The sequence below is a fragment of the Piliocolobus tephrosceles genome, chromosome 6, assembly GCF_002776525.5.
Source record: "Piliocolobus tephrosceles isolate RC106 chromosome 6, ASM277652v3, whole genome shotgun sequence".
Lineage (NCBI taxonomy): Eukaryota > Metazoa > Chordata > Mammalia > Primates > Cercopithecidae > Piliocolobus > Piliocolobus tephrosceles.
In genome coordinates this window covers 75,771,968-75,798,691 of record NC_045439.1, presented here as the reverse complement: position 1 = coordinate 75,798,691, position 26,724 = coordinate 75,771,968, and the positions used below count along the sequence as shown (strand labels likewise).

Genomic DNA, 26,724 nt, shown 5'->3' with positions numbered 1-26,724 from the left:
TGGCACGATGTCAGCCTACTGCAACTTCCACCTCCTAGATTCCAGATTCTCTTACCTCAGCCTTCCAAATAGCTGGGACTACAGGTGCATGCCACCATGCCCAGCAAAATTTTTGTATTTTTAGTAGAAACGGGCTTTCACCATGTTGCCCCAGCTGGTCTCGAACTCCTGACCTCAAGTGATCCATCTGCCTCGACCTCCCAAAGTGCTGGGATTATAGGTGGGAGCCACAGTGCCTGACCTCCCTATTAAAAAAAAGAAAAAAAGAAAAAAAAAACCTTGTTTTTTTCTTTTTTATTTTTTCATTAGTTTATGTCTCAAATAAAAAACCCTTTTCCCTGCTGGGTGCAGTGGCTTATGCCTGAATCCCAGCACTTTGGGAGACCGAGGCGGGTGGATCACGAGGTCAGGAGATCGAGACCATCCTAACACGGTGAAACCCCGTCTCTACTAAAAATACAAAAAAATTAACCGGGCGTGGTGGCGGGCGCCTGTGGTCCCAGCTACTCAGGAGGCTGAGGCAGGAGAATGATGTGAACCCGGGAGGTGGAGCTTGCAGTGAGCCGAGATCGCGCCACTGCACTCTAGCCTAAGCGACATGGGAGACTCCGTCTCAAAAAAAAAAAAAAAAAGACCTTTTCCCACAAACTTAAACAAGTTGGAGTTTTTTTTGTAGCCCGCCTTCAGAGTTTGCTGATTCATCCAAAAGTGTACATGGTTCAAACCACAATAAAGCTGCTCAGAATCACCTAATGAGATTCTGCTGAGAGACAACAGCCCATAGGTTCAGATCTTTAATTATTTTTGGATATGGATCCCAGAATTAAAAAATTATATTTGATAGCACAAATATAATTTGTGCACAACACAGTGACAACAGAGTGACTATAATCAGCAATAACTTATGCATTTTAAAATTAAAAAGTAGAATTAGATTGATTGTAACACAAAGAAAGGATAAATGCTTGAAGTGATGGATACCCCATTTACCCTCTTGTGATTATTATGTATTATATGCCTGCGTCAGAATATCTTATGTACCCCATAAATATACCCATGTAGCCACAAAAGTCAAAAATAAAAACATTTTATGAAAAAGAAGAAAAAGTATTGGAAATGAATAATGGTAATGGTTGTACAATATTGTGATTGTACTATATGTCACTGAATTGTGCAGTTTAAAATGGCAAAATTTTATGTATATTTTACCACAATAAGTAAATAAGAATTCCCTAGGTGAAAAGTAAAAAAAAATAAAATAAAAATTTAGTAATTGGATTGGCTGCTACAAAATAGTTTCATTATTTTTAAAACACCCTTTGTTTAAACCACAGATACTGGGATGAATTCAAAACACCAAATATTAGTTTTGCTTTCATTTTAATTCTGGAATTATCCTTTTCTTCATAAACAATTTGCTTAGTTTTTTTCAGCTGTAGGACACCAGTGAACTCAGCTATCTGTTGGATTTTGCTTCTAGACAGGGAGCAGGATTCAAATGATTATGAGAGAAAACATCTCAAGTGACTCTGTACCTTTTAATTTGAGACCTTTGCCTCTTTGCCTTTTTGTCTAGCAAGTAATCTTGTCTTTTTCCTGTGCAAGTAACTGTTTCCTCTTCCTTCTTGGTCATCCTGTGTGTGTCTGCACCTGCAACCAGAGGCAGCAGTTGGGAACAGCTGTAGAGATGGAAATTGCCCAGATGCTGGAGGAGAATTCAAGGATCCTCAAGTTTGGATACCAGTTTACCAAGCAAGGGCCACGAACAAGGGTGGCAGCTGCCATCACAAAGAATAATGACCTGGGTAATTCAGCCATAATATGTGCTATTAACAATTAGAAGAGCATGAGCATTCACTTCTCCACTTCAGATGCAACATCTTACAGATACCATTCCATTGGCCTCTGATGTCACTCACTTCTTCATATAAGACACATTATTATAATACATGGTCATAGGAGTCTTTGTGGTCCTTGCAGTGGTTAAGTTACATCATAGCATTTTCTCAAAAAAGAAGTTTGTTCTGTTGTCCAGGTAGCCTTTGATTTTTGCTTGATTTCTTTTGTGTATTTGCTTCTCTCTTTTACTTACATGTAATCACCTTCTGTTGTTACCTGCACCAGATACCCAATTATGTTTGACTTCTGACTGCTTTGGTACTTAGTTCTAAATATGGATATGTCTGATACTTCGGCACTTTACATGTGATATAAACATGGAGCTTCATTATGAAGTTTAAACTCACAAGTCGCCTTTTCAGTTAACCCCTTCAGGTTTTCCTTTGGCCACTTGTTGCTGAGGATCCCTGGCATTTCTTCTGTTAGGGGTGGGGCATATCCTGATCAACCATAGCAAAGAGGAATGGAACTGGGAAAACTTGGTCTGAGGATATCCCAGCCACCTGGAGCAGCGTGGCAAAAGGACATCTAGGAGGAGACATCCATTTGGCAAGCAGTCAGTCAGTCTTCAATCCCCAGTTTGAGGTTCAGGGACAGAATGCCAGATCTTGGGTGGAGGAACTGGGCAAGGCGTTCCACCAGGTACAGTGCTGGCCTCAAGGAGGACTCAGATAGTGAGCAAGATAGAAGCTAAAGGTTAGAACAAGAAGGGGCAAATAAAGGTTAGTATCCAATTCCTTGTCCAGACAGGCTTTGCCAAGACCCTGAGGCCTAGGCAAGGTGCAGTGTGTGGCATCAGGAGGCTGGCTGGACAAGTGATGGTACTTACCTGGGGGTACACAGGGTGAGGCCAAGGGGCAGACAGGCAAATAGGGATTTGGGGAAGAGTGGAAGCAGCAATCAGAAGACACCTAGGAAAAGCACATTGGGTCCACAACCAAACAACATAGAGACCAAAGGAAAACAGGCAAAATGAGAGGTCTAAAGAAAATAGGGCAGCCTACGTCCAAGCAGCAGCACCTGTGGGCAAGAGCCTAGGCCGGAGCTAGGCTATTTAAAGTGGAGAGTTAAAGCAAGACCACAGCCAGGGCACATTTTTACCAAATCCAAGAAGGTTCAATAGCCCTCTTCCCAGTGACCTGGAGAGCCTGCAGTTGAGAAAGTGAAAGGTGGAAGAAGAGGGTTGCAGGAACTGGGAAACAGGCAGTCTGGGCAACTTCTTCGATCCTAAACATCAGGTTAATAGAACATTAATCTCTGAGTTTGCTTGCCCACTGAATTATACCTTCCTGTAGGTTGATATTTAAGAGTTTTTATTTAGAAGAGTTTTAGAAACTTTGAACTATTTGCAGCTCCTTCCAGACTTCAACCCATAATCAACATTAAAAGATTGTGAAGAGTTAGTTAAAGCCAGCTGGTGACAGAGTTGCTAGTGCCATGACTAAACGGCCATGAAAATAGTCAAAGTGCGTGGTTTCACAGGTCTTTTCTGGAATTTCTGCCCCATAGAAATGCGAACGTTCTAACACTCGAGTACCCAACTATCAGACATACCTGTATTTAAATGTAAATTCCACTAGGCACTGGATTATTTTATCATTTCCATTGATTGTCATGGTTGAGTATTAAAATGTAAGATAACTATATCCTCAAGCATGTGAGATTGTCATCTTATGTGATTAATGCTGTTTATCTGGAATTTAAGAAATATCCCTTCAATTTGTCTTTTTGTTCCTTTCTTTCTTACCTAGTTCGTAAGAAGAGAGTTGAAGCAGACAGAAGGTAAACTTCCTCAGGGAGGAGTGAAGTTTCACCGTGGTATGGCCATTGAAAAACAAATACTCTTCTTCTTCCCCATCAAGACCATTTTATCAAAGTTTGTTCATTTCCGTTAACCACATAACTAATAATTTAATTGTTATTCTTTTTTAGCACTACTTATTTATCTTGGATTTTGTAATATATACAATTGTTTTATTTGCTCTTGGGCACTTCTGGCAACTTGACAAATGGACTGATCCAGATTTTAGAGAGTGACGACATGGAAAATGAATTTAACCACTTTCTTATTGGGTTGTCTTGCTTTCTTACATGAACCTTTTTTTTTTAATCATTGAAAGGAATTTAGTGTATAATATGTGTTTGTAATTGTGATTATGATAGAGGCCTATCTCTGTTTACATGCATAGCTTTGAGTTAGGCTAAATATATCAAAAGTGTTCTGCTGACCACATAAGATGTTAGTATTGCCAATCTTTCACTGCGTGTGAAAATGTGACCAATTCAGCACAAATTCTGTCTTCGTTCCAGAAAAATCAGTAAATGCACATGCCCTGTTGATTAGAGATCAGTAGTGTCATCTTCATAAAGCAAGACAACATTATGACACTTTAAAACAGTATTAGCAAAGAAGTCTATTTATTAACCCACAAAGGTAGCTTCAAGCCAGACTCACAGGTAGAAAATGAATTAGCACACCTACTTTTACTGACTATTCAACATAAATTGAATCTTTAACATGACTTTAAAGGATAACTATTTACAAAGCTGTTTTAAAGTTTTTCAAACATGATAGAAACTTTCTAAATGTTAGTAAGAGAGAAGCTTTTAAAACAGTACATTCCTGAATAAAACAATAATATTGTATCTTAATCAAGGCTGTCTGATGCACATGATTGCATTTTTTGGCAAATCTTAGAAGCATTTGTTGCTTTGTCTTTAGTGTAACAAGATCACAGGATGAAAGATGAACATTCAGGTTAATTATCTAGACTTTTGTCTGCAGTACATGATCCATCCAGACATTTGCGAATGTCAGGAGAAAAATGTGAATTATCATTTATCCAGATGCGTGTCATCTCAAGGACAAAGCCTTTGAAAGTACAGCTGAACTGGTTGCATTGTAGTGTGCATTAATCTTTTGATGTAGTGGTGTAAAAATGCAGTGCTAAACTAACGAAGCAGGTGACTGCAGCCTTTGGCTCAAGTGCACCACTCTGATAACTGTCGGTGCCTGAGGTTGTGATTGGTGACATTCTGACACTGCCCAAGGCAACTCACCCGCTATTCCTCCTTTCTCCCCTCCCTTTCTTCTCCCCTCCCTTTCTTCCAATTCATTGTCCTTTTTCTCCTATTCTCTGTAAACTGTAACCGAGTGTTCCTTAGTTGCCTGGTAGCAATAAAACAAGTGAATAGGAAAATGATTAATATATTATTCTGTTATTCTATTTAGCTTGTAAAACACATGGAATCTGTTTAAGATAGCCCTTGTAAAGTTGGACATTTACCTGTATTATAAGTACCCACATCTGTGTCTCTGAAGTCCTTTGAAATATCTCATTTTCTTGAAATTTTTTTAATTTTTGAGAGCACAATAAGCAGAATATTCTAACACCTTTGGCCCTAAAAGTCCTTTAATTAGTTTATGGCTTCATCTCCTTATCTATTTTAAAAACATAGTAAATACTGTTTCATGGTTTTCAGTCTGATTTTTCCTTCCCTTTCACCCGTTTAGGTGTGATGTGTTGGAGTCAACTTGTACAGGCTTGCCAATTGTTATATTTTCAAGAATTTTACAAACTGTTCAATACAGCCATTATTTAAAATGAAATGATGTGTACTTACAATTGAATGAATTATATTAAGGACAAAAGTAACAAATACTATACTCAAAAATCTTACATTTTACTATTTTCTAATCTCTTAAGATTATTTACATCTAGTAGGTATGTATGTAGAAATACTACCTAATAGTATGCTACTGAACATATCTCCTCAACTCCATGTTCACTACTTCTTGTTACTACAATGGCTTGAAATTGGCCATGGTAGAAATATTTACATCACAGAAATTAGCAATATGTAAGAAACTGGGGCTTTCTCCCCCTCTAGATTGCTGGTTGATAAGCATTCATCAGCACACCACTGGGTGAAATTACAAATTTTTAATGCATACATTTTGCTTACCATGTTGCCAAAGGGAAGAACATTTCTCTTAGATGTCTTTTCTCCTCTTTGGATTTGTTACAAACCTATTTAAGTGCTCAGTCCCTGACCTGCCTCTCCAAGTAAGCCTTCTTCCTTTTTTTTTTTTTTTTTCTCTCACTCTCTTTCTTGTCTTGACTCTTAAAATCCCAGACCCTATAGAGCATTCCTTGCAGCCCCACAGTGCTGTGAACTGGGGGCTAAAGCAGTTGTTGGCAAACTCTGGCAAAAAGCAAGAAAAAAAAAAATCAGAGTTCAACCATGGCTGTTTCTTTTGTACAAGCAGTTATTGATAGTATTAAAGCAAGATAATGGGAAATTATCAAAAATATAGCACTGTTTTTAGCTTATAAAATAGTTGGGTCGCATGCAACAGAGTCTATGAAATCAAATGTTGATTACTAATCAGTTTGTTTTATTATTATCTGTGTTTTTAAAGTGGCTTGAAAGGTGGCATTTCCATGAGTATGCACATATTCACGATAACCCTTAGAAAAACATACACTTGAGGAGCCTATCCATCATTTAATTAGCCTAGGACTTCATCCCTCTCTCTGCCCAAAGTGTGTGGAAATGGTAGCTCTTTCATCATCATGGGCACAGTTAATCCTTTGCTATCCATTGTGATGGGGCATAATGTATATAAAATTTTTTCTATATGTTCGTTTTGCCAGATACTGCGTTGAGATATTTGGCAATATTTGGATAACTGATTGAAGGGAGATAACTTCTCCCCAGGCCTATCTCCCTCCCCCTTTTAGAGTTGTGCAGGTCCACTTTAAGTGTAAAATCATTCACCTGGACTTGTGGGCTCATATCACCATCTATTACGGCATATGTAGATGACGTTTAGGAGATAAACCTTAGAAGTCTACAAATCATATGATTAGTTCAGCACTGCAGCTCCCCATCTGCTTATCGTGTATAACTGGAAGCTCTTTTCATCCTCATCAGCATGATTAAATGACTTAGTTTCTTTCATCTTTGGAAGGTATAATGTAAATAAGTGTCATGTGTGTATGTGCATGTGTACTGTCAGATATCTAACTAGGTATTTGGCTACATCTGGACAACTGATTGAAGGGAGATGCTCTCTCCCCAGTCCTCTTCCCTTGTCCTTTTTAGAATTGCTGCAGGCCCAGGTTAAATGAGAAATTACTCCCTAGAGTTTGCAGTTTATGTTACCAACCACCACATTTTATAGCTATGTAGAGGATGACTCTTAGGAAATAAATATTAGAAGCCTAGAAATCATTTAGTTGTTTTAGCACCAAATCTATCCGTTTGCCTAATGTATTTAACATTCTGTCCTCATCAACATGATTAAGCCCCTTTCTTCCATCTTTGTAGGGCTCATTGTGTATAAATATTTTGTACATAAAGATCATCAAATACCGTAATGAGGTATTTGGCTTCATCTGGAAAATTGATAGGAGGGAGACGCCGTCTCCCAGCCCTGCTTCCCTTGTCCCTGTCCAAGTTGCTGCAGGCCCAGGTTAGAAGATTACCAACCTGGAGGGGCATGCAGTTCATCTTACAATAAAAGTCCATTCATTTAAAAACTCAGAAATCATCCCAGTGCCTGTACTCCTCAAACCAATTTCCCTAAGGGGAGACTGGCACACCAGCCCAAAGAACAGGTGCTTCTCTTCCAACAGAAACACGGCCCCTGACAGGGCACCAGCATTAGGGAAACCAATGTCTTCCGTATAGCTGCCATGAGAATATTTCAGATGCTCAAACTGAAAACTCTTAAAACCAATGTTAAGCATCAGCATGCTTTAAGTGTAAGATAGCCCTTTGGAATTTACAAACACATGTGCAGCTATTTCCTTGTTCACAGATATGATGTACTCAGCCCTCTCCTAGGCACTATGAAGGAGACAGAGGAAGCATACAAATTCTGGACTAATATAATTTTATATGTCTTTCTGGGATTTGGGGAGTAGATTGAGTGCCTTTTTTACAAAGAAGATCCCATATTTAATTCAAGTATTTATAGCATCAGCAAAAAAGGGCAGAGGGCGGGAAGTTGAGAACACTAGGTTCTGTGCTATGTTACCTGTATTCGGTAGAACTGTTTCTGGAGTCAGGTTTTAAGTCATGATCCTGAAGCTTCCTTCCCCTCTTCCACTAATGATGCAATAATAGCTGTTTTCATTTTAATGAGCAGAGAACTAAGAGGAAAGGTCCTAGCTCTACCTTCCACTCGCAACTTCCCTTTACCTCCCCTTATTGCTTTCATCTCAAATATCCCTGCTACTCAACCAATCCTAAAGCTAACGTACTGAGACGCACACAAAGGAAAGGTGTGAGAGTGCTTGGAAGCATCCAGCTGAGCCCACTGGATGAAAATCACACGATAGGGCCTCCTGTTGTGATATACTGGCCAGAGAAAAGCACCAAGAACTTCAGGGATATTATTCATTGCTTTCCTACTCCCCAACACTAGATCAGATTGGATTTTACTTTGTAGTTCAGAAGTTAAGAAGTCAAATTGCTGACCGAGGTGGGGAAGGAGGATGGAAATTAAAGGTTTACATTTGTTTAATGGCAGAACTGAGATTTGCTCTGCTTACCTCTTTCCCATTTGTCTGTAATAGCAATGACTGAATAATCAGTAGACCACTGGAGGAGGAGTTGCAAGTTTAAATTTATAACTTGACTCTGGGTTCTGTTCTAGGAACAGTACCTGTTTTAGAGGCTTTGCCAGTTGGGATACATTGTTGACTTGGGGGAGGCTGAAGGAGAGAGCTGACAACCTAGACACAGAAAAGAGTAATTAACTAACTAGATTTTCTTCTGATCTCTTCCATGGTAGTGATTCTGAGCACATTGGCCCAGCTAGTTGGTATGGTGAAGGGGCACCGTACTAACAGATTTGGAGACTGAATCCTAATCCCATCACCAACACTTAGCAGGTATATGATCATGGGCAATTCATTCAATTGCCTGCCAATTATAGACTATATAGGGGGAAGAGCACTGGATTTGGAGTCAAGAAACGTGGACACTTGGCTCCACACTTCCTTAGCTGGGTAACTTTGGGCAAACTACTTGGTCTCTCAAGCCTAAGGTTCTTCAGCTATAAAATGGGAATAATATCTTCACTAACTACCTCACAGAGTTGTGGTAAGAATATAATCAGATAACTGGATACAAACACTATATAAACTGGAAAGCTCCGTACAAATGTGAGAGATCAGTTTTATTATCAAATCACTATTTTCCACTGCCTCTTGAATCGGTTTTATTCTAACCAACCATTACATCTTCCTCATCTTTTGGAGTGTGGGTAATTGAGGCTTGGGTGTGTCATCAGGGACTGGAGTTATTTCAGCTCCCACATAGAGGTGGGAGAGGTGGTTGATGGGGCGGTGGAAGTTAGATACCAGTGATGTATATGGTAGGACATTTTCCTGGGTCACTTTGACAGTACCTTGGGAAATTGTCAGAATCCTTGCAGAGGGCCTATGCTGGGCACAAGGGAGAAAGCAAACAGTTGAGAATTGAGGGGAGGGTCTGGAGCACTACTGCCCTCCTGTCACTGTTGCAGGTGGGAAAGGCTAAGACTTCAGGTATGACTGGAGGCCTAGGAGAGAAGAGTGTCCCTAGGGTTTCAAGAATTTTCATGCCTAGCAGCTGAGTAACAAGCACTAGTTCTGATAGATAGTGAAGGGGAGAAAATGCCACCTGTTGTGGGATCAGCTCTACAGGGCAGCAGCTGCCTTGTTATCACCAGCAACCTTAGCCCTGGTCAGTAATATTTCTGCTAAGAAAGGTTTTGAAGCATGGCCTCCAAGGACTTTCATAAGCCCTTGGAGTCAGGACCGTGTCTCATCCATCTTTGTATCTTCAGTACCATCTCATAAGGTGCCTTGTACATAGTAGGTGCTTAATGAACAAATGTTGCTTGAATTTAGCTGTTGTCCAGCCCCACAGAGTTATGCTCCATTTGCCACCATGTGATATTTTTGGGAAACAACACTGATTTGGATGCTAGCTGTATGTGACTTTGGGCGAGACTCTCCCATCTATCTTGTCTTCATTTCATCTGTAAAATGAAGTGAGTGGATTCAGTGCTCCCTAAGGTCCCTTCCAGCTCCAATACTTGACAAGCCTATGATTCTAAATCGTTTCCATTGCCTCTGAATATGGGTGAGTAATGCCTCCACTGCAGCTCTGCTTTTCTCCAGGAGGTTTTGTTCGGAGGAGGTCTGACTATTGCACAGCCAGTTTTTTCTTCCTCTTCAGCAGTTCTTTACTGTCTTCAGAATAGTTCTGGATGAGCAGCCTTTTCTGAAAGGATACTTAAAAATATATACTATTTAGGCTGGGCATAGTGGCTTATGCCTGTAATCCCAGCACTTTGGGAGGCCAAGGCGGGTGGGTCACCTGAGGTCAGGAGTTCAAGACCAGCCTGTCCAACACGGTGAAACCCCGTCCCTACTAAAAATACAAAAATTAGCTGGGCCTGGTGGCAAGAGCCTGTAATTCCAGCTACTGGGGAAGCTGAGGCAGGAAAATCGCTTGAACCCAGGAGGTGGAGGTTGTAGTGTGCCGAGATCACACCACTGCATTCCAGCCTGGGTGACAAGAGCGAAACTCCATCTCAAAAAAATAAGTAAATAAAATATATACTATCTTGCTCCTCAACCAGTGGGAAAGGAGAGGAGGGGAGGCAAAGAAAGAAACTGAGCACAGTAAACACAGCATTTTTTTGTAGGCTCTTATTTAAAGTGTGTGTGTGTGTGTGTGTGTGTGTGTGTGTGTGTGTGTGTACGTATTGACTAGGAAACAGAGAGAAGCCAGTCAAAAGTATACTGTGCAATTGAGAGAGGCTGACCCAGGATTTAAAACTTCCTTTGGGTAATCTAACTGTGAGTAGATAGGAATTGGCCATATGGTGAAATGAGATCAATAGGAAATGTGCTTTTTGAGGAAATGTTATTTTAGTACCAAATGTTGCCAGTGACAATCTTCAGTTAAGAAATAAGTTATTCTGACCTAAAATTCTTATCTCTGCCACTTTGGTTTAAAAACAAAAACCCTTATATACATGAAATAATTATATTTTAATTAAGCCTTTAGCTTAGTTGTTTTCATCTCTTCAAGGAAAATGAATAAGCAGCATTTTTCATTGTACTTAAAAATGTAAAATATCTGCATGCCACTAATCTGTAACATTTTACCAGTTCAGATGCCTGTAAGGTGTGACTTTATGTGTGTCTGTGTTGTTTTGAAGATAACAAGGGAAGTCATACTTTGTAAACTGTTTAAACAAGTGTTTAAACTTCTATTGGCAACATTTATTGGGCTAAGCAGTTACTGAAAACTCCACATAGTTTTATTTTCCATTTGAAACTTCAATCAAATCAAGACTATTATATTCATTAGGGAATTAAAGACTAATTTGCCTTTTAAATGTGAAGTTGAACATTGTGTGGAAAGTAAATGTGTGATAAAGCAAAATGTATAAAGTTTGAAATATTATACTTTTACCCTGGATAATTATTCAGGACCCCAGTTGGCCCAAATAGGTGCAATTTTTAATACTTTGAAATTAGCCAGCCAGACCTAATGCTAAGGTAAATGTAAACTGTTTTAATTAATTAGCTGTCAAAGATATAATGTATCTATTTCTGTCAGGAATGATATTTCCAAATGAAAATGTAAAGAACATTGGGAATGAATAAACTTTCCTTTCGAAGTAAAAGTAAAGACTGGTTTTATATGGCTAATTTTTAGACAGTGTTTCTTTAAAACAAATGGTTGGCATCATGTTATTAGATGAGCACATCTGCAGAAAACTATAAAATGCCTTTATTATGAAGAAACAAGACAACTACAAGTAGCCATAACAGAGAGAAATAACTCGTTATCAAACAAAAATGTACACATTTGGCTAAGTAGTTAAAAATTTACTAGAATGAATACAGAAAGCCCAAACAGGTTAACTATTTTACCCTGAATTTTTTACACTAATTTTGGATTTACATTATTATTATTTTTAAAGCCCTTCTGGTAATTTGTAATACTGAACACTAAAAATGATGAAGTTGTGTTGTAAAGGTTTAACCCTGGAAAAACAGGAAAAGCTGTTCTTCCTGCCCTTCTGCTGAACTCTGTCCCAACTCTTTGACCCTTGGATTTCAGTTTAGGCTGATAAGGTTCAACTGAGAAACATAAAGAGCCAGTGTCTAATTTCTGTATTTGCTGTTTCACACCTTCTCTTGGACAAAGAAGTATAGTAATTATTTTGTTTAAAAGATTCTCCCTTTCAGCCTATTGGGTTATAATGAATAGAGTAGTTAATTTTAAAAATCAACTTAAAAATAGCATGAGGAGAATATAACTTAACTGCCATCTGTGTGGAGAAAGACTTTGATGTTTTAGTTTATTAAAAGCTTAATGTGGATACACACAAAAACACACACACGGAGCAATAAATTAAATCATGCCACCAGAGAAAATCACCTTCACTAAAAGGAAGACAGGAATGAAGGAAAGAAGGAAGAGAAGACCATAAAGTAACTAGAAAACAACAAAATGGCAGGAATAAGTCCTTACTTAGCAGTACTAACATTGAATATAAATGAACTAAACTCCCCAGTAAAAAGACACACTATCTTTTTATTGGGCTGAATAACATTTTTAAAAAAGGCTGACTGATCTGTTGCATACAGGTAACACTTTTCCTTTAAAGATACACATAGGCTGAAAATGAGGGGATGGAAAAAGATATTTCATGCTAATGGAAACCAAAAAAGAACAGAAGTCACTATACTTATATCAGACAAAATAGAGTTCATGAGAAAACTGTAAGAAGAGACAAAGAAGGTCATTATATAATGATAAAGGGGTCAATTCTGCAAGAGGATATAACAATTTTAAATATATGTGCCCCCAATACTGGAGCACCCAGATATATAAAGCAAATATTGTTAGAACGAAAGAGAAAGAGAGAGAGAGACCTCAATACAATAATAGCTGGGGACTTCAACACCTCACTTTCAGCATTGGACCCACCTTCCAGGGAGAAAATCAACAAAGAAACATTGGACTTAATCTGCTTTATAGGCCAAATAGACCTAAGAGATATTTACAGAACATTTTATCTAAGCTGCGGAATACACATTCTTCTCAGCATATGGATCATTTTCAGGTATAGATGTTAGGTCACAAAACAAGTCTTGATATATTTTTAAAAATTGTGATAATATCAGGCATCTTCTCTGACCACAATGAAATAAAACTAAAAATCAATAGCAAGAGGAATTTTAGAAACTATACAGATACACGGAAATTAAACAATATGCTCCTGAACGGCCAGTGGGTAAATGAAGAAATCAGAAAAATTGAAAAATTTCATGAAACAAATGATGATGGAAATGGAACATACCAAAACCTATGGGATACAGTGAAAGCAGTACCAAGAAGGAAGTTAATAGTGTCTACATCAAAAAAAGAAGAAAAAGTTCAAATAAATAATGAGGCATCCTAAAGGACTAGAAAAGCAAGAGCAAGCCAAACTCAAAATTAGTAGAAGAAAAGAAATAATAAAGATAGAGCACAAATAAATGAAACTGAAATGAAGAAAATAACATAAAAAATCAATGAAACAAAAAGTTGGTGTTTTGAAAAGATAAGGAAAATTGACAAACCATTACCCAGACTAATTAAAAAAAAAAGAAGACCCAAATAAATAAAATCAGAAATGGAAAGGGAGACACTACAACTTATACTACAAAAATTCAAAGGATCATTAGTGGCTACTGTGAGCAACTATGTGCAAATAAATTGGGAACCTAGAGAAAATGAATAAATTCCTAGACACATAAACCTATCAAGATTGTACCATGAAGAACTCCAAAGTGTGACCAGACCAATAACAAGTAACGAGATTGAAGTCATAATAAAAAGTCTGCCAGTAAAGAAAAGCCCAAGACCTGATGGCTTCACTGCTGAATTCCACCAAACATTTAAAGAAGAGCTAATACCAATTCTACTCAAACTGTTCCAGAAAATAGAGGAGAAGGGAATACAAACTTGTTCTACAAGACCAGTATTACCCTGAGACCAAAACTAGACAAAGACAGATCAAAAAAAGATAATTACAGACCAATGTCCCTGATGAATATTGTTGTAAAAATCTTCAACAAAATACTAGCAAACTGCATTCAACAAGACATTTAAAAGATCATTCTTCATGACCAAGTAAAATTTATCCCTGGAATGCAAGGATGGTTCAACATACACAAATCAGGCCAGGAATGGTGACTCACACCTGTAATCCGAGCACTTTGGGAGCCTGAACAACAAGGCGAAACCCTATCTGCACCAAAAAACAAAAACAAAAAATTAGCCAGGCATGGTGGTGTGCGCCTGTGGTCTCAGCTATTCAGGAAGCTGAGGTGAAAGAATCACTTGAGCCTAGGAGGTAGAAGTTCCAAAGAGCCAAGAATGTGCTACTGCATTCCAACCTTGGTGACTGAGCAAGAACCTCACTCAAACAAAAAAAAACCAATAAAACCCCTACCAGAAATCAATCAATGTGACACATCATATCAACAGAGTGAAGGATATAAACCATATTATCATTTCAATTGATGCTAAAAAAAAAAAAAAAGATAAAATTCAATGTCCCTCCATGATAAAAACCCTCAAAAAACTGGGTATACTTTGGGAGGCCAAGGCGGGCAGATCACGAGGTCAGGAGATTGAGACCATCCTGGCTAACATGGTGAAAACCCATCTCTACTAAAAAATACAAAAAAATTAGCCAGGTGTGGTGGCGGGTGCCTGTAGTCCCAGCTACTTGGGAGGCTAAGGCAGGAGAATGGTGTGAACCTGGGAGGCAGAGCTTGCAGTGAGCTGCGATCGCACCACTGCACTCCAGCCTGGGCAAAAGAGCGAGACGCTGTCTCAAAAAAAAAAAAAAAACCTGGGTATAAAAGGAACACGCTTCAGCATAATAAAAACCATATGTGACAGACCCACAGATAGTTTCATACTGAATGGGAAAAAATTAACTCTTTCTCCTAAGATCTGGAAAAGACAAGGATGCCCACTTTCACCACTGTTATTCAACATAGTACTGGAAGTCCTAGCTAGAGCAATCAGACAAGAGAAATAAAGAGCATCCAAATTAGAATAGAAGAAATCAAATTATCCTTGTTTGTGGATGACATAATCTTACATTTGGAAACACCTAAAGATGCCATCAAACAACTATTAGAACTGATAAACAAATTCCGTAAAGTTACAGTAAGCAAAGTCAACATATACAAACCAGTAGCATTTCTATATACCAACAATGAACAACTTGAAAAAGAAATTTAAAAAGTAATCCCCTGATGGTGCTTTTCATGTTCTAGCAATGCACACATTTTGGCCCTGGCTCCTGATACCACAAGTTTCTTTATCTACTTAGGCTCACTTATGGATGCATCACTTTTAAAAGCCAGGAATTTAGGAAAGGTTCAAAACATTTTTATAGAACTTTAAGCTTTTTGAAGGGTAAACACTTGTAAAACTTCTCTAAAGAACTGGTTGGGTGCAATGGCTCAAACATGTAATCCTAGCACTTTGAGAGATCATGGTGGCTGGATCACTTGAAATCAGTAGTTTGAGATCAACCTGACCAACATGGTGAAACCCTGTGTCTACTAAAAATACAAAAAAAATAGCTAGGCATGGTGGTGCATGCCTGTAGTCCCAGCTACTCGGGAGACTGAGGCAGGAGAATCACTTGAACCCAGGAGGTGGAGGTTGTGGGGAACCAGGATCATGCCACTGCACTCCAGCCTGGGCAACAGAACGAGATTTCATCTCAAAAAAACAAACAAACAAACAAACAAAAAAAAACTTAAAAATTAGGGTAAAAATGAAGAGAGTTTGATTAATGGGTACAAAAATACACTTGGAATAAGTTTTAGTGATTCAACAGCACAGTAGGGTGACTGTAGTTGTCAATCATGTATTGCATATTTCAAAATAGCTGGAAGAGATTTGAAATGTTCTCAACACAAAGAAATAATCAATATTTGAGATGATGACCAGTTACCCTGATTTGATTATTACACATTGTATCCTGTATCAAAATATCACATGTACTCCCATGCATATGTACAATTATAATGTATCAATAAGTATTTAGTAAAAGACAAAAAGAAACAATTGTTTGAAACTTTCAAGCAAATAGGGAAATAAGCTAACAATTACTACAAATATCAAGAAGGAATCCATTGGTTAGATAACTTAGAAAAAATACTGTTTTTGAGCCAATAAATGTTTATAAAACATTTAAATAATACAAGGAGGCCAGGCACAGTGGCTCACACCTGTGATCCCAGCACTTTGGGAGGCTGAGGCTGGAGGATCATTTGAGATCAGGAGTTTGAGATCAGCTTGGCCAACATGGCGAAACCCCATCTCTACTAAAAATACAAAAATAAGCCAGGTGTGGTGGTGCACGTCTGTAATCCCAGCTACTCGGGAGGCTGAGGCAGAAGAATCGCTTGAACCTGGGAGGCGGAGGTTGCAGTGAGCCGAGATCGTGCCATTGCACTCTAGCCTGGGCAACAGAGTTAGACTCCGTCTCAAAAACAAATAATAATAATAAACAAAAACAAGGAAAGGTAAGCAGAAGTTGTATCATATCACAACTCTGGTCTTGGTAGAAGGGTTTGGGGTATCTAGCATTTATCATTTAAAGACCTGAATTTAATTGTTATTTACTTCTATTTATGACAGGGATCATATTCATTCACTCACCTGAGCTGAAATTTGGCTTTCTGTAGTAACTGTAGGAGAGTCTAACAATGGACAGCACTGGAAAATTATCACTTCTATACTAAATGTTAAACTGTTTAATATTATTAAAATAATATTAAAATTTGGGGATAATATTGTAGGTTTATGTGTATATCCCAGAAGTTTATTCTTTAATAGTGATGTTTGTTATCAACTTTGGCTTCAGCTGAAGAGTGACTCATTTTTTGTCCCTTTTGGCATTTGGCTGAAATATGTATTCAGTGCACCTCTAATGGAGGCATAATGGGGTATGAAAATATGGGAAAGGCAAAATTAATTCCAGATGATGGCATTAGTGAAGGTTGAGTGGGGAACAGACATTTGAGATGTCTGTTCCCTTTAGTGCTATCCAATGAAACATGAGGAGGCTTCTAACAGGCAGAGATGGGTGATAGAAAAAGGGCATTTCAGGCCAAAAAGTGTGCTTGAATCTTTCCTATAAAACTGTATGCACACAGGCGTGGTGGCTCATGCCTGTAATCCCAGCACTTTGGGAGGCCAAGGTAGGCACATCACCTGAGGTCAGGAGTTTGAGACCAGCCTGGTCAACATGATGAAACCTCGTCTCTACTAAAAATACAAAAATTAGCCAGGCATGGTTGTGCACACCTGGAATCTCAGCTACTTGGGAGGCTGAGGTTGGAGTGAGCCAAGCTCACACCACTGCACTCCAGCCCGGGTGACAGAGTGAGACTCCACCTCAAAAAAAACTGTATGCACCCAGCCATGATGCTTGTCTTCTGTGATTCCTACCTCCCACTGCTTTCATAGGATTCCTACCTCCAAGCTTCCATAATGAAATCCTTACCTTCTCATTTCAAATTTATGTCTTTAGTTTTTCTCAGCTCTCCTATAAATACATGTTTTTACATACACACAGAATATGCTTATGTATACCGAAGTAACTATTTCCTATAGGAACTCTTTGATAACAAGAAAAGTGCTGCTGTTATTAATTAGCATATGATGATTCAGTGTGACACGCTTTCTGAATTACTCTGGCTGGAAGTTTAGAGATAACACTAATTAGAGCTTGTAATGTTAACACATTAAGTAGAGTCGGAGTGTCATTTTATCAATCACTTTCACTCTAACCAAACCCTGAATACTAATGGGAACCATACTCTGTCACTTGTTCAAATATTTTACCTGAAGTCCTCAGATTTGTTCTCTTTAGTGTGTTAGGATGTTGAACTTCAACTGTTCTCCATTATTGGAAGTGGGTTAAATGCAGAAAGTTGGGGGTGCCATACCACTTCTAGTTCAGATCATCATGTTTCTTTGATTAAGCACTATAGTAGTCAATTTTTGCTAAGTAAGTTTTTAGTAATAAATGAACCTAAACCTCAGTTTCCTCTTGGCTCACATTATATTATGTCAGCTAGTGGCTGAGACTCTGACCCACATAATGTCTTATTCTAGAACCCAGGCAGAAGGACCAGCCTCTATTCAGAACATGGCTTTCTCTTGGTGGAGGGAAAGAGCAGGCACACTAGTAGAGAAAGGCAGTGACTCTTTTATTTATTTTTTTTTTTTTTGAGACAGAGTCTCGCTCTATCGCCCAGGCTGGAGTGCAGTGGCCTGATCTCAGCTCACTGCAAGCTCTGCCTCCCGGGTTCACGCCATTCTCCTGCCTCAGCCTCCCGAGTAGCTGGGACTACAGGCACCCGCCACCTCACCGGCCAGTTTTTTGTATTTTTTAGGAGAGACGGGGTTTCACCGTGTTAGCCAGGATGGTCTCGATCTCCTGACCTTGTGATCCGCCCGTCTCGGCCTCCCAAAGTGCTGGGATTACAAGCTTGAGCCACCGCGCCCGGCCTTGAGAAAGGCAGTGACTCTTAAAGCTTTCACCCAGAACTGTCAGATTGTCACTTCCACTTGTATTTTATTGACCAAAGCAAGATTCATGTTTCTAAACTTTGTAATTACAATATGACATTTATCTGAGGAGAGGAGGAAAATCCCATCATGGGATCATAGCCAAGCCTGGAATGCCTACGGGGCAGCACTGGAAGTCACATAGTAGTGGGCAAGCCTGTCTATTCCTCTAAAGGACAGCAAATATTTGGTAACAGTATTTCAATCTACCACAGGTATTTAGTGGACTTACCTTTTCACTTATTTATGTAAATATAATTTCCAGGCTTTTCCTGTTTGTTTTCCTCCAAAAATTATGTTTCCAACTATAAGCGAATAGTGGCAACCCTAAATTATGTCTTTTTAAAAGAGAACTCTGTCTCTATTTCAGGACTTTCACAGGGTCTTATTCTCCTGTGTAGTCAACCCTCTTGCAGCTGGTGTTTAAATCTGAATAAGGTCACTGGCTGGCATTCACAGGTGAACCTTCTGGTTCTGTGTCCCAAGAGAAGAGCAGGAGAGAGGGGGAAGAATGCAACATTCATTTATTTACAAATATTTATTGAATACTTTCTGTGTGCCAGCAGTATTGTAGATGCTAGGGATGGAGGAGTAAACAAAGCAAAGCTTGTTGAGCTTCCACTAAGAAAACAAACAATATGATGTTATATGGTAAAAGTGCTATGATGACAAGTAAAGGAAGGAGAGAATGACTGGGTAAGGTGATAAGAGGAAACCTTTCAGAGGTGACATTTGAGCAGAACCTTCATTAAAATGAGGGTATGAGCTAGAAGCATCTGGGAGGAAAATCATTCTCCCTCTATTCTCCTCGTCTCTACTAAGTGTACAAAAATTAGCAGGGCATGGTGGTGCATGCCTGTAATCCCAGCTACTCGGGAGGCTGAGGCAAGAGAATCACTTAAACCCGAGAGGCAAAGGTTGCAGTGAGCCAAGATCGCGCCACTACACTTTAGCCTGGGCGACAGAACAAGACTGTCTCAGAAAAAAAGAAAAAAAAAGTTTTTTTTTCCTTAAAAACCCAAACCATCAGTGATCTCCATTGCTGACATTAGTGGGTGCCAGTTGCATGAAATTCCAGGATGTTTATCTAACCTAGGGTGCTCCCTTCTCTGAGGGGAAGAAGTAGATGCCAGGAGAGGTTTAAACCATTAAGTGGCTCGCATACTGGGTGTAGCTGGAATGCACCTCAAGCAGGCACGTCAGTCCACTTCTTTGGCTACATTTTTGAAAGGTGTGTCAAAGTTTAGCATTACTACTGGGGATGGTCTGCTCCTGAAGAGTAGGCCAGGAAAATTCCCAGTAAGTGACTAAATGAATAAATGGTAAAATGTCGCAGTTCCCTCTCCACAGAGCCTCGCACAAAAGGTAGCCATTACATAGGCCACTGTCAAACAGTCCTCGGAGAGATTCCCACACTCTTCCTCTTCCCTCTAGACTAGCCATCTGCCCCAATCCCTCCCTTGAGCAGCCACTTCTATTTTTTCTCCCACTACAGCAGCCAGCCCCACCGCCTGGTGTAGAGCTTGAAGATGGAACGGGACGATAGGATGGGCAGAAACTGCCCTGCAATAGCTACATCATCCCCGGTTGCATACCTAGGAAAACCACTAGGGTCACCACACCCTGGAGGTGACACATTCGCATGATTTATGCCTCTCTTGGGCTCTAGATTTTATTCCTTTACTTTTCTATAACTCTGTCATGGCCAGTTTAAAGGGCTCAATGTCATGTCCTCCCATTAACAACCAAGACTATAGTGCAAACCCTGCCGTGTGTGCTTCTTTACAAAAGGTCAAAGTAAAAAGGAAATCTATACCAAAGAGCCTCTAGATACTATTTCCAGCTTCGGGGGAGTCCACAGTAGGTACTTCCACGGGTAGAGAACATTGTCTTAGACTGGGATAAGGGTTGGTATTCGCAGTCCCCTTCCTACGTTCTGTCTATTGTAAGGACCGGGGTCAGCGCTGAGCCTCGCCCTCCTCGCTGGAACTACAACTCCTAGGATGACCTGCGGCATGGGAGTGCGCACGCGCGTCGGAGGCGGAGGAGGAACCCGCCGCACCGACAGGGCGGTCGAGTGAGGGAGCTGCGGGCGGGTGGGTCAGGCAACTCCTTGGGAGGCCGACGCGGGCGGACGGGCGGGTGCTGGGAACCGAGCCTAGGCTTGCGGCCGGCAGTTTCCGTGGATCTGTGAAGAAGTCGGCGGCCCCTGCGGGCGCCAGTCAGGTAAGCCCAGCCCGGTGCTTTCCAGGAAGTCCGTCTGCGGGCGCGGGCTGGGAGTCGCACCGGCCATGGTGGCTGAGGAGGGAGAGGTTGCTGCCCGCCGGCCGCCCGACTCCCGGCTCCTTCCCGACGGGTCCGTCTAGGAAGCAGGGGCACACGGGGGCTGCTTCTCCGCGAACGGCCCGGGCCGGGGGCGTGGGGCGCGCTGGGCGTCGCCCGCCAGTCGAGGCGCGCGAACCCGGCGTTCCCGGTGAATCATCCGCGGCCCGGGCGCCCGGGTTCAGGACCGGCCCCCTCCCCTCCTGCGGAGCCGCGGCCGAGCTGGCTCCCTGCACCCCACCCAGCATCGCCGGGACACGATAGCACCAAGCCTCCTTCAAAGGCTTCGGCTTTTTAAAAGTTGGGGCGGCGGAGTAGGGGAGCCAAAACTTAGGGCACACCCTTTTTGTGACTGAAATGTGGCTGCCCTTGCATTCTCCGATTTGATCTGTCTGCTCTTAGAATTAAGTTCCTAGCTCCCAGGCAGCACAGCTGGATCCGGCTGGGAAGTTTGTGTGTTAGTTTGTTTTGAGGACGTGACTGGGTCGTTATATTTTTGCTTGCAGCGGGTGATGTGTTTCCTCCGCAAGCCTGCATTCTGATTGCAAACAGAAATGGGAAACAGCCACAGTTTCTTTTTTCTTTTTAATGTTTAGTTAAGAATCGCATTTCCAACTTGCCCTTGGCCTCTGTTAAAACCAAAAGTCATCTGGCAATGAACACTGCAGTAAAACTTACCCCAGGAGGCCATACTTCAACAGGAAATAAGCCTGTGGAGATTTAAGTTAGTTATGTGCAGTCTTCCTTGGTTTGTAACATTTTCATGCAGCTCATGTGTCCTTTTCTGAGAAACCTTCAGATTAATTTTTTTGGCAGACTAAATTGATTAATTGGCCCGTCAAAAATATATTAGGCTTGGAAAAATAGCTTTGCCAAGGCTCATTTACTCTTGCTAGTTTCTTCTTCCTAGGCACCTTTTCACCTGTAAGAGTCAGCAGTTATAATATTACAGTCCCCTTTCTTACACATTCCTACGAAAGGAACAAAACTAATTAAAATGTCCAAATATATTTTAGCTCTTCGAGCTTTCTTTGCTTTTGCAACTCTCAGAAATTCTAGTTTGCTAATCTTTAAAATTAGGTTGTTGGACCAGATGACCCCCAAGATTATTCTGCCCCTAAATATCTCTGGTTTTTAAAAGTTTATTTATTTTACTCATTCAGGAAACACTGGCCATATGAATTCCAAGCCCTATGCTAGCCATGAAAAAGAGCAAACATGAGTTCTTGAGAATGCTGTACACCTACTGCTCAATTTTATTTAATCGTGTATTTTTTATGACTTAATTCCTAAATTTTGTGGTGTATCCAATATGCTAACCTACACTGTAATTAATAACTTCATCTGAAGTTAAATACGTACAGGTCAAATCCCATTCAAAGATTTTTTGTTCGTAATTACTGGCCCATTGAAACAAAACAGGTTTGGTATGACAGAAAGGCCCTGAATGGTGGAGGGCAGCCTTTTCAAACTTTAACATGCGTAATTCACTCAGGATATTGTAAGCTTAAAGTAGAGCCCAAAGTCTGTGTGTCTGATAGGTGATGCTGTCAGAGACCACACTTTGAATGTCAAGTGTGGGGAGGTAATTTTAGAGATATTTTAAGGTGTTTTTAATGGCAATTTAAATACTGATACTGATAACTGATATTAGATACATACTTGATGGCTTTTTCAACTATCGGTTTTTAAAAATACTGTAATCCTATTAACTCTAACAAGACCAATTGTCTTCATAAGTTTTTCTCTTTCTTTCCTTTTCCTTTCTCTTTGCTAGTTTGTCTTTTTTCTCTTTGCTTTTTTTTTTTTCTCTCCTCCTCTTCCTTCCTTGTTTTCACTCACATTAATTTGGCAATTCATGAATTCAAGTATGTGTCTTGCCCCATTCTGTACAAAGTAGTGTTTTAGGCTCTTGGTGAATATGTGTAAGACATGAGGCCAGGGCTGGGCTTGGTGGCTCACACCTGTAATCCTAGCACTTTGGGAGGCCAAGGTGGGAAGATTGCTTAAACCCAGGTGTTTGAAACCAGTCTGGGCAACATAGCAAGACCCTGTCTCTACAAAATAAAATAAATTAGCTGGGTGTAGTGGTGATGCCTGTAGTCCTGGCTACTCAGGAGGCTGAGGCAGGAGGATTGCTTGAGCCCAGGAGTTTGAGATTACAGTGAGAGACAATGATTGTGCCACTGTACTCCAGCCTGTGTGACAGAGTAAGACCCTGTCTCTCTAAAAAAAGAAAATATATATATATAAATATGAATGTCATGGTTCCTGTCTAGGACCTTATTCTCTTTGGGATTAGGCAGATGTACTTTTGTATAGTCCACAGCACTTGTAAGAGCCACCTCTAGGGAATAAAAAGGTAGTAGGTATTTAGGAGAGATCTTTTCCAGTTGTAGGAGTGGGGAACAAATAAAGTCAATATTTTTTTCCATTCAGTGGTCATCTCTTTCCCTAGGCTATACTGTCTATACTGTTTGAGTGTATGTGACATATATCTACATATAGTGCAATTCTGTAAATTTATTTTATTTGGAACCTGAGATGAGCCAGAAACATGAACGTAATTAGAACCAGATGTGGTGGCATACTTCTGTAGTACCAGCCAACTGGGAGGTCTTGAGGCAGGAGTATCACTAGAGTCCAAGAGTTCCAGGACAGCCTGGGCAACATAGCAAGACCCTGTCTCAAAAACTAAAACAAAAGAGAAAATCAGTTAGATCTGAGCAATATCATAGGGAGGTTGAGAGGCTGTGGGGATAAAAATATACCTGGATAGAGGGAGAAAGATAAAGAGGAGGATCCAGTAAACAGTAGAGGGAAAAAAGACTTTTAGTAAGATTTTCTGGTGTCAGTCTGATGTATACTGATATTTAGGCTGTGTTACAGCTGGCAAACTATTCTTCATGCTTTTCAGTTGCTCTTAAATTTAATATGTGTGAGCTCTCTCGATTAGAATAGATAAGGAGGGCATTATTCTCTAGGCTGTATGGCTAAAATGCTATCATCCCTTGGTCATTGATAGTCCTTGCTGACGTTTGATTTACATGCAGTTTTATGTCAGATCCTTTAAAATCACAAATATATGGAGAGAAAAATGGTATAGACAATAGAAAATTCTACTGGGCCTATAACTGGTCCATTAAGTTCTTGTTTAAATTGTAAACAATCAAATTTAATTTGGTGTTCATAAAAAGTTATATATGTGAACGTACATTCTTGTATCTATATGTGTCTAATCCATTAGCTTATTTACAATGATGAAAGAATAGAAGTGTGAATAAATCAGAATGGCACATGATTGAAAATGCTGTGTAACTGAAAATGCATTTGTGTAGTCTTGAAGAGTTTCATTTGAAACAAAATTGTTAGTGTGTATCTTGAGGCAGAATGCTACTTTGTATTTTTATTGATGTGTAATTGACATTCAATAAAATGCACATGATATCTAGTTCAAGGAGTTCTGACAATTTTCTACACTGTAACTTCTACCAAAATAAGATAGAAAACTTTTTTTTTTTTTTGAGACAGAGTCTCTCTTTGTAGCCCAGGCTGGAGTGCAGTGGCCTGATCTCGGCTCACTGCAAGCTCCACCTCCCTGGTACACGCCATTCTCCTGCCTCAGCCTTCCGAGTAGCTGGGACTACAGGCACAGGCCACCACACCTGGCTAATTTTTTTGTATTTTTAGTAGAGACGGGGTTTCACTCTGTTAGCCGGGATGGTCTCGATCTCCTGACCTCGTGATCCACCTGCCTCGGCCTCCCAAAGTGTGAGGATTACAGGCGTGAGCCACCATGCCCGGCCAGAAAACTTTTTTTTTAAGTCACCCCAGAAAGTTCCCTCACCCACCTTCCTCCAAAGGCAATCACTTCCTGACTCTATAGATTTCTGACAGTACAGAGTTTTTTTGACTGGTCTTGAACTTCACATAAATGGAGTCATACAGCATGTGCCTTTTTGTGTTTGGTTTCTTTCATATAAGAAAGATTCATCTATGTTGTTGGCAAGTATCAGTGGTTTGTCCTTTTAAGTTGTTGAATAGTATTCCATTGTACGAATATACCCCAATTTATGTTTTCTCCTTGATGGATATTTGGAATAAAGTTGTTATGAACATTCTTTTACAAGTTTCTTTTTCTTTTCTTTCTTTTTTTTTTTTGAGACAGAGTCTTTCTCTGTCACCTAGGCTGGAGTGCAGTGGCGCGATCTCGGCTCACTGCAGCCTCCGCCTCCCAGGTTGAGGACATTCTTCTGCCTCAATCTCCCGAGTAGCTGGGACCACAGGCACCCGCCACCACACTCGGCTAATTTTTTCTATTTTTTAGTAGAGATGGGGTTTCACTGTGTTAGCCAGGATGGTCTCTATCTCCTGACCTCGTGATCCACCCGCCTTGGCCTCCCAAAGTGCTGGTATTACAGGCGTGAGTCACCGCACCTGGCCTACAAGTTTCTTGATAAATAAACCTAGGAGTGGAGTTACTGAGTCATACGGTATGTGTATGTTTAACTTTATTAAAAATCTGCCAAACAGTTCTCCAAAGTGATTTATACACAGGAGTTCTACTTGCTCCATATTTTTAGTGTTGCCAATGTTTAGTGTTGTCAGCCTTTTCAATGTTAGTCACAGTACAGGATGTATGGTTGTACCTCATTATGGTTTTAATTTACATTTTTCTGATGATTAAGAATGTTGAGTGCTTTATCATATGTTAATTGGCTATGCAGTATCTTTTTTTGTGAATTGTTTGTTCAAGTCTTACCTAGTATTTCATTGGGTCATTCATCTTTTTATTGTTTGTAGGAGCTCTTTATATATTCAAGGTACAAGTTCTTTGTCACGTATGTAGATAGATGTGTTGGCATTTTTTTTTACACAGTCCCTTGTCTACTTTCTCAATAATATTGTGATGAGCAGAAATTTTTAATTTTTATAGTCTGTTTTATCAATTTTTTGTATTATGGCTAGTGTTTTTTGTCCTGACCAATAAATTTTTACCTGTGCCCAGGATTGCAAAGAAAGCTTTTTCTTCTAGAAGCTTTATTTTTCTAAGTTTTTCATTTGGGTCTGTGATTGATCTCAAAGTAATTATTATTGTGTTATGATATAAGATAGGGGTTTGGGTTCATTTTCCCCCTGGATATCCAGTTGTTCCAGCAACATAGATTTAAGAAAGCTTTAAACATAGGTTTAAGAAAAACTTTCCTTTCTCGGCCAGGAGTAGTGGCTCACACCTATAATCCCAGCACTTTGGGAGACCAAGGCAGGCAGATCATTTGAGCCTAGGAGTTTGAGACCAGCCTGGGCAACATGGCAAAACCCCATTTCTACTAAAAATACAAAAATTAGCCAGGAGTACTGGCATGCACCTATAGTCCCAGCTGCCTGGGGGGCTGAGGCAGGCAGATCATCTGAGGGAGGTGGAGGCTGCAGTGAGCTGTTATCATGCCACTGCACTCCAGCTTGAGTGACAGAGTAAGACCCTGTCTCAAGACAAAACAAAACAAACCTCTTTTTTGTTTGTTTGTTTTTCTTCATTAGATTGACTTGGCGTCTTAGCTCATCAACTGAGCTACTTTGCATTTTAGTTGTGCTTATATTATCAGTTTCTTAAGCATGGACCCTGATCTTAAAAATAAAATTTTTATGCTCCTCTTCCAGATTGAGACTTGACTGAGATTGATCCAGGGCTAGTTACCATATATTTCCTGATGGAAGAATGTTAAGTATGAATTTGAATTTTAAATGGCTTTTCTGTGGGTTGAATTAACGGAGACAACCCATTTTAGGAGCAATTGCATGTTCCTTATAAAATAGGCAGATGTT

At 40.0% G+C, this 26,724-nt stretch overlaps 2 protein-coding genes across 7 annotated transcripts in view; both read left to right on the top strand.

Annotated features, from left to right (window-relative positions):
- The window catches only part of TMOD2 (tropomodulin 2), a 66,714-nt gene extending 55,114 nt beyond the window's left edge, over window positions 1–11,600 (top strand). For 2 of the 5 annotated variants that reach the window (XM_023227152.2, XM_023227153.2), the window contains exons 9-10: window positions 1,661–1,805; window positions 3,651–11,600. In XM_023227152.2, coding sequence (XP_023082920.1) covers window positions 1,661–1,805; window positions 3,651–3,685 — 180 coding nt within the window. In that variant the 3' untranslated portion in view covers window positions 3,686–11,600. The remainder of the gene's footprint in view (window positions 1–1,660; window positions 1,806–3,650) is intronic. The other 3 variants (XM_023227154.2, XM_023227157.2, XM_023227156.2) reach the window with 3 other exon arrangements.
- An 8,995-nt stretch (window positions 11,601–20,595) lies between these two features.
- Window positions 20,596–26,724, top strand: part of TMOD3 (tropomodulin 3) — a 79,709-nt gene continuing 73,580 nt past the window's right edge. Inside the window, exon 1 of one of the 2 annotated variants that reach the window (XM_023227215.2) lies at window positions 20,596–20,802. The gene's annotated coding sequence lies outside the window, so the exon portion shown is untranslated. The remainder of the gene's footprint in view (window positions 20,803–26,724) is intronic. The other variant, XM_023227217.3, reaches the window with a different exon arrangement.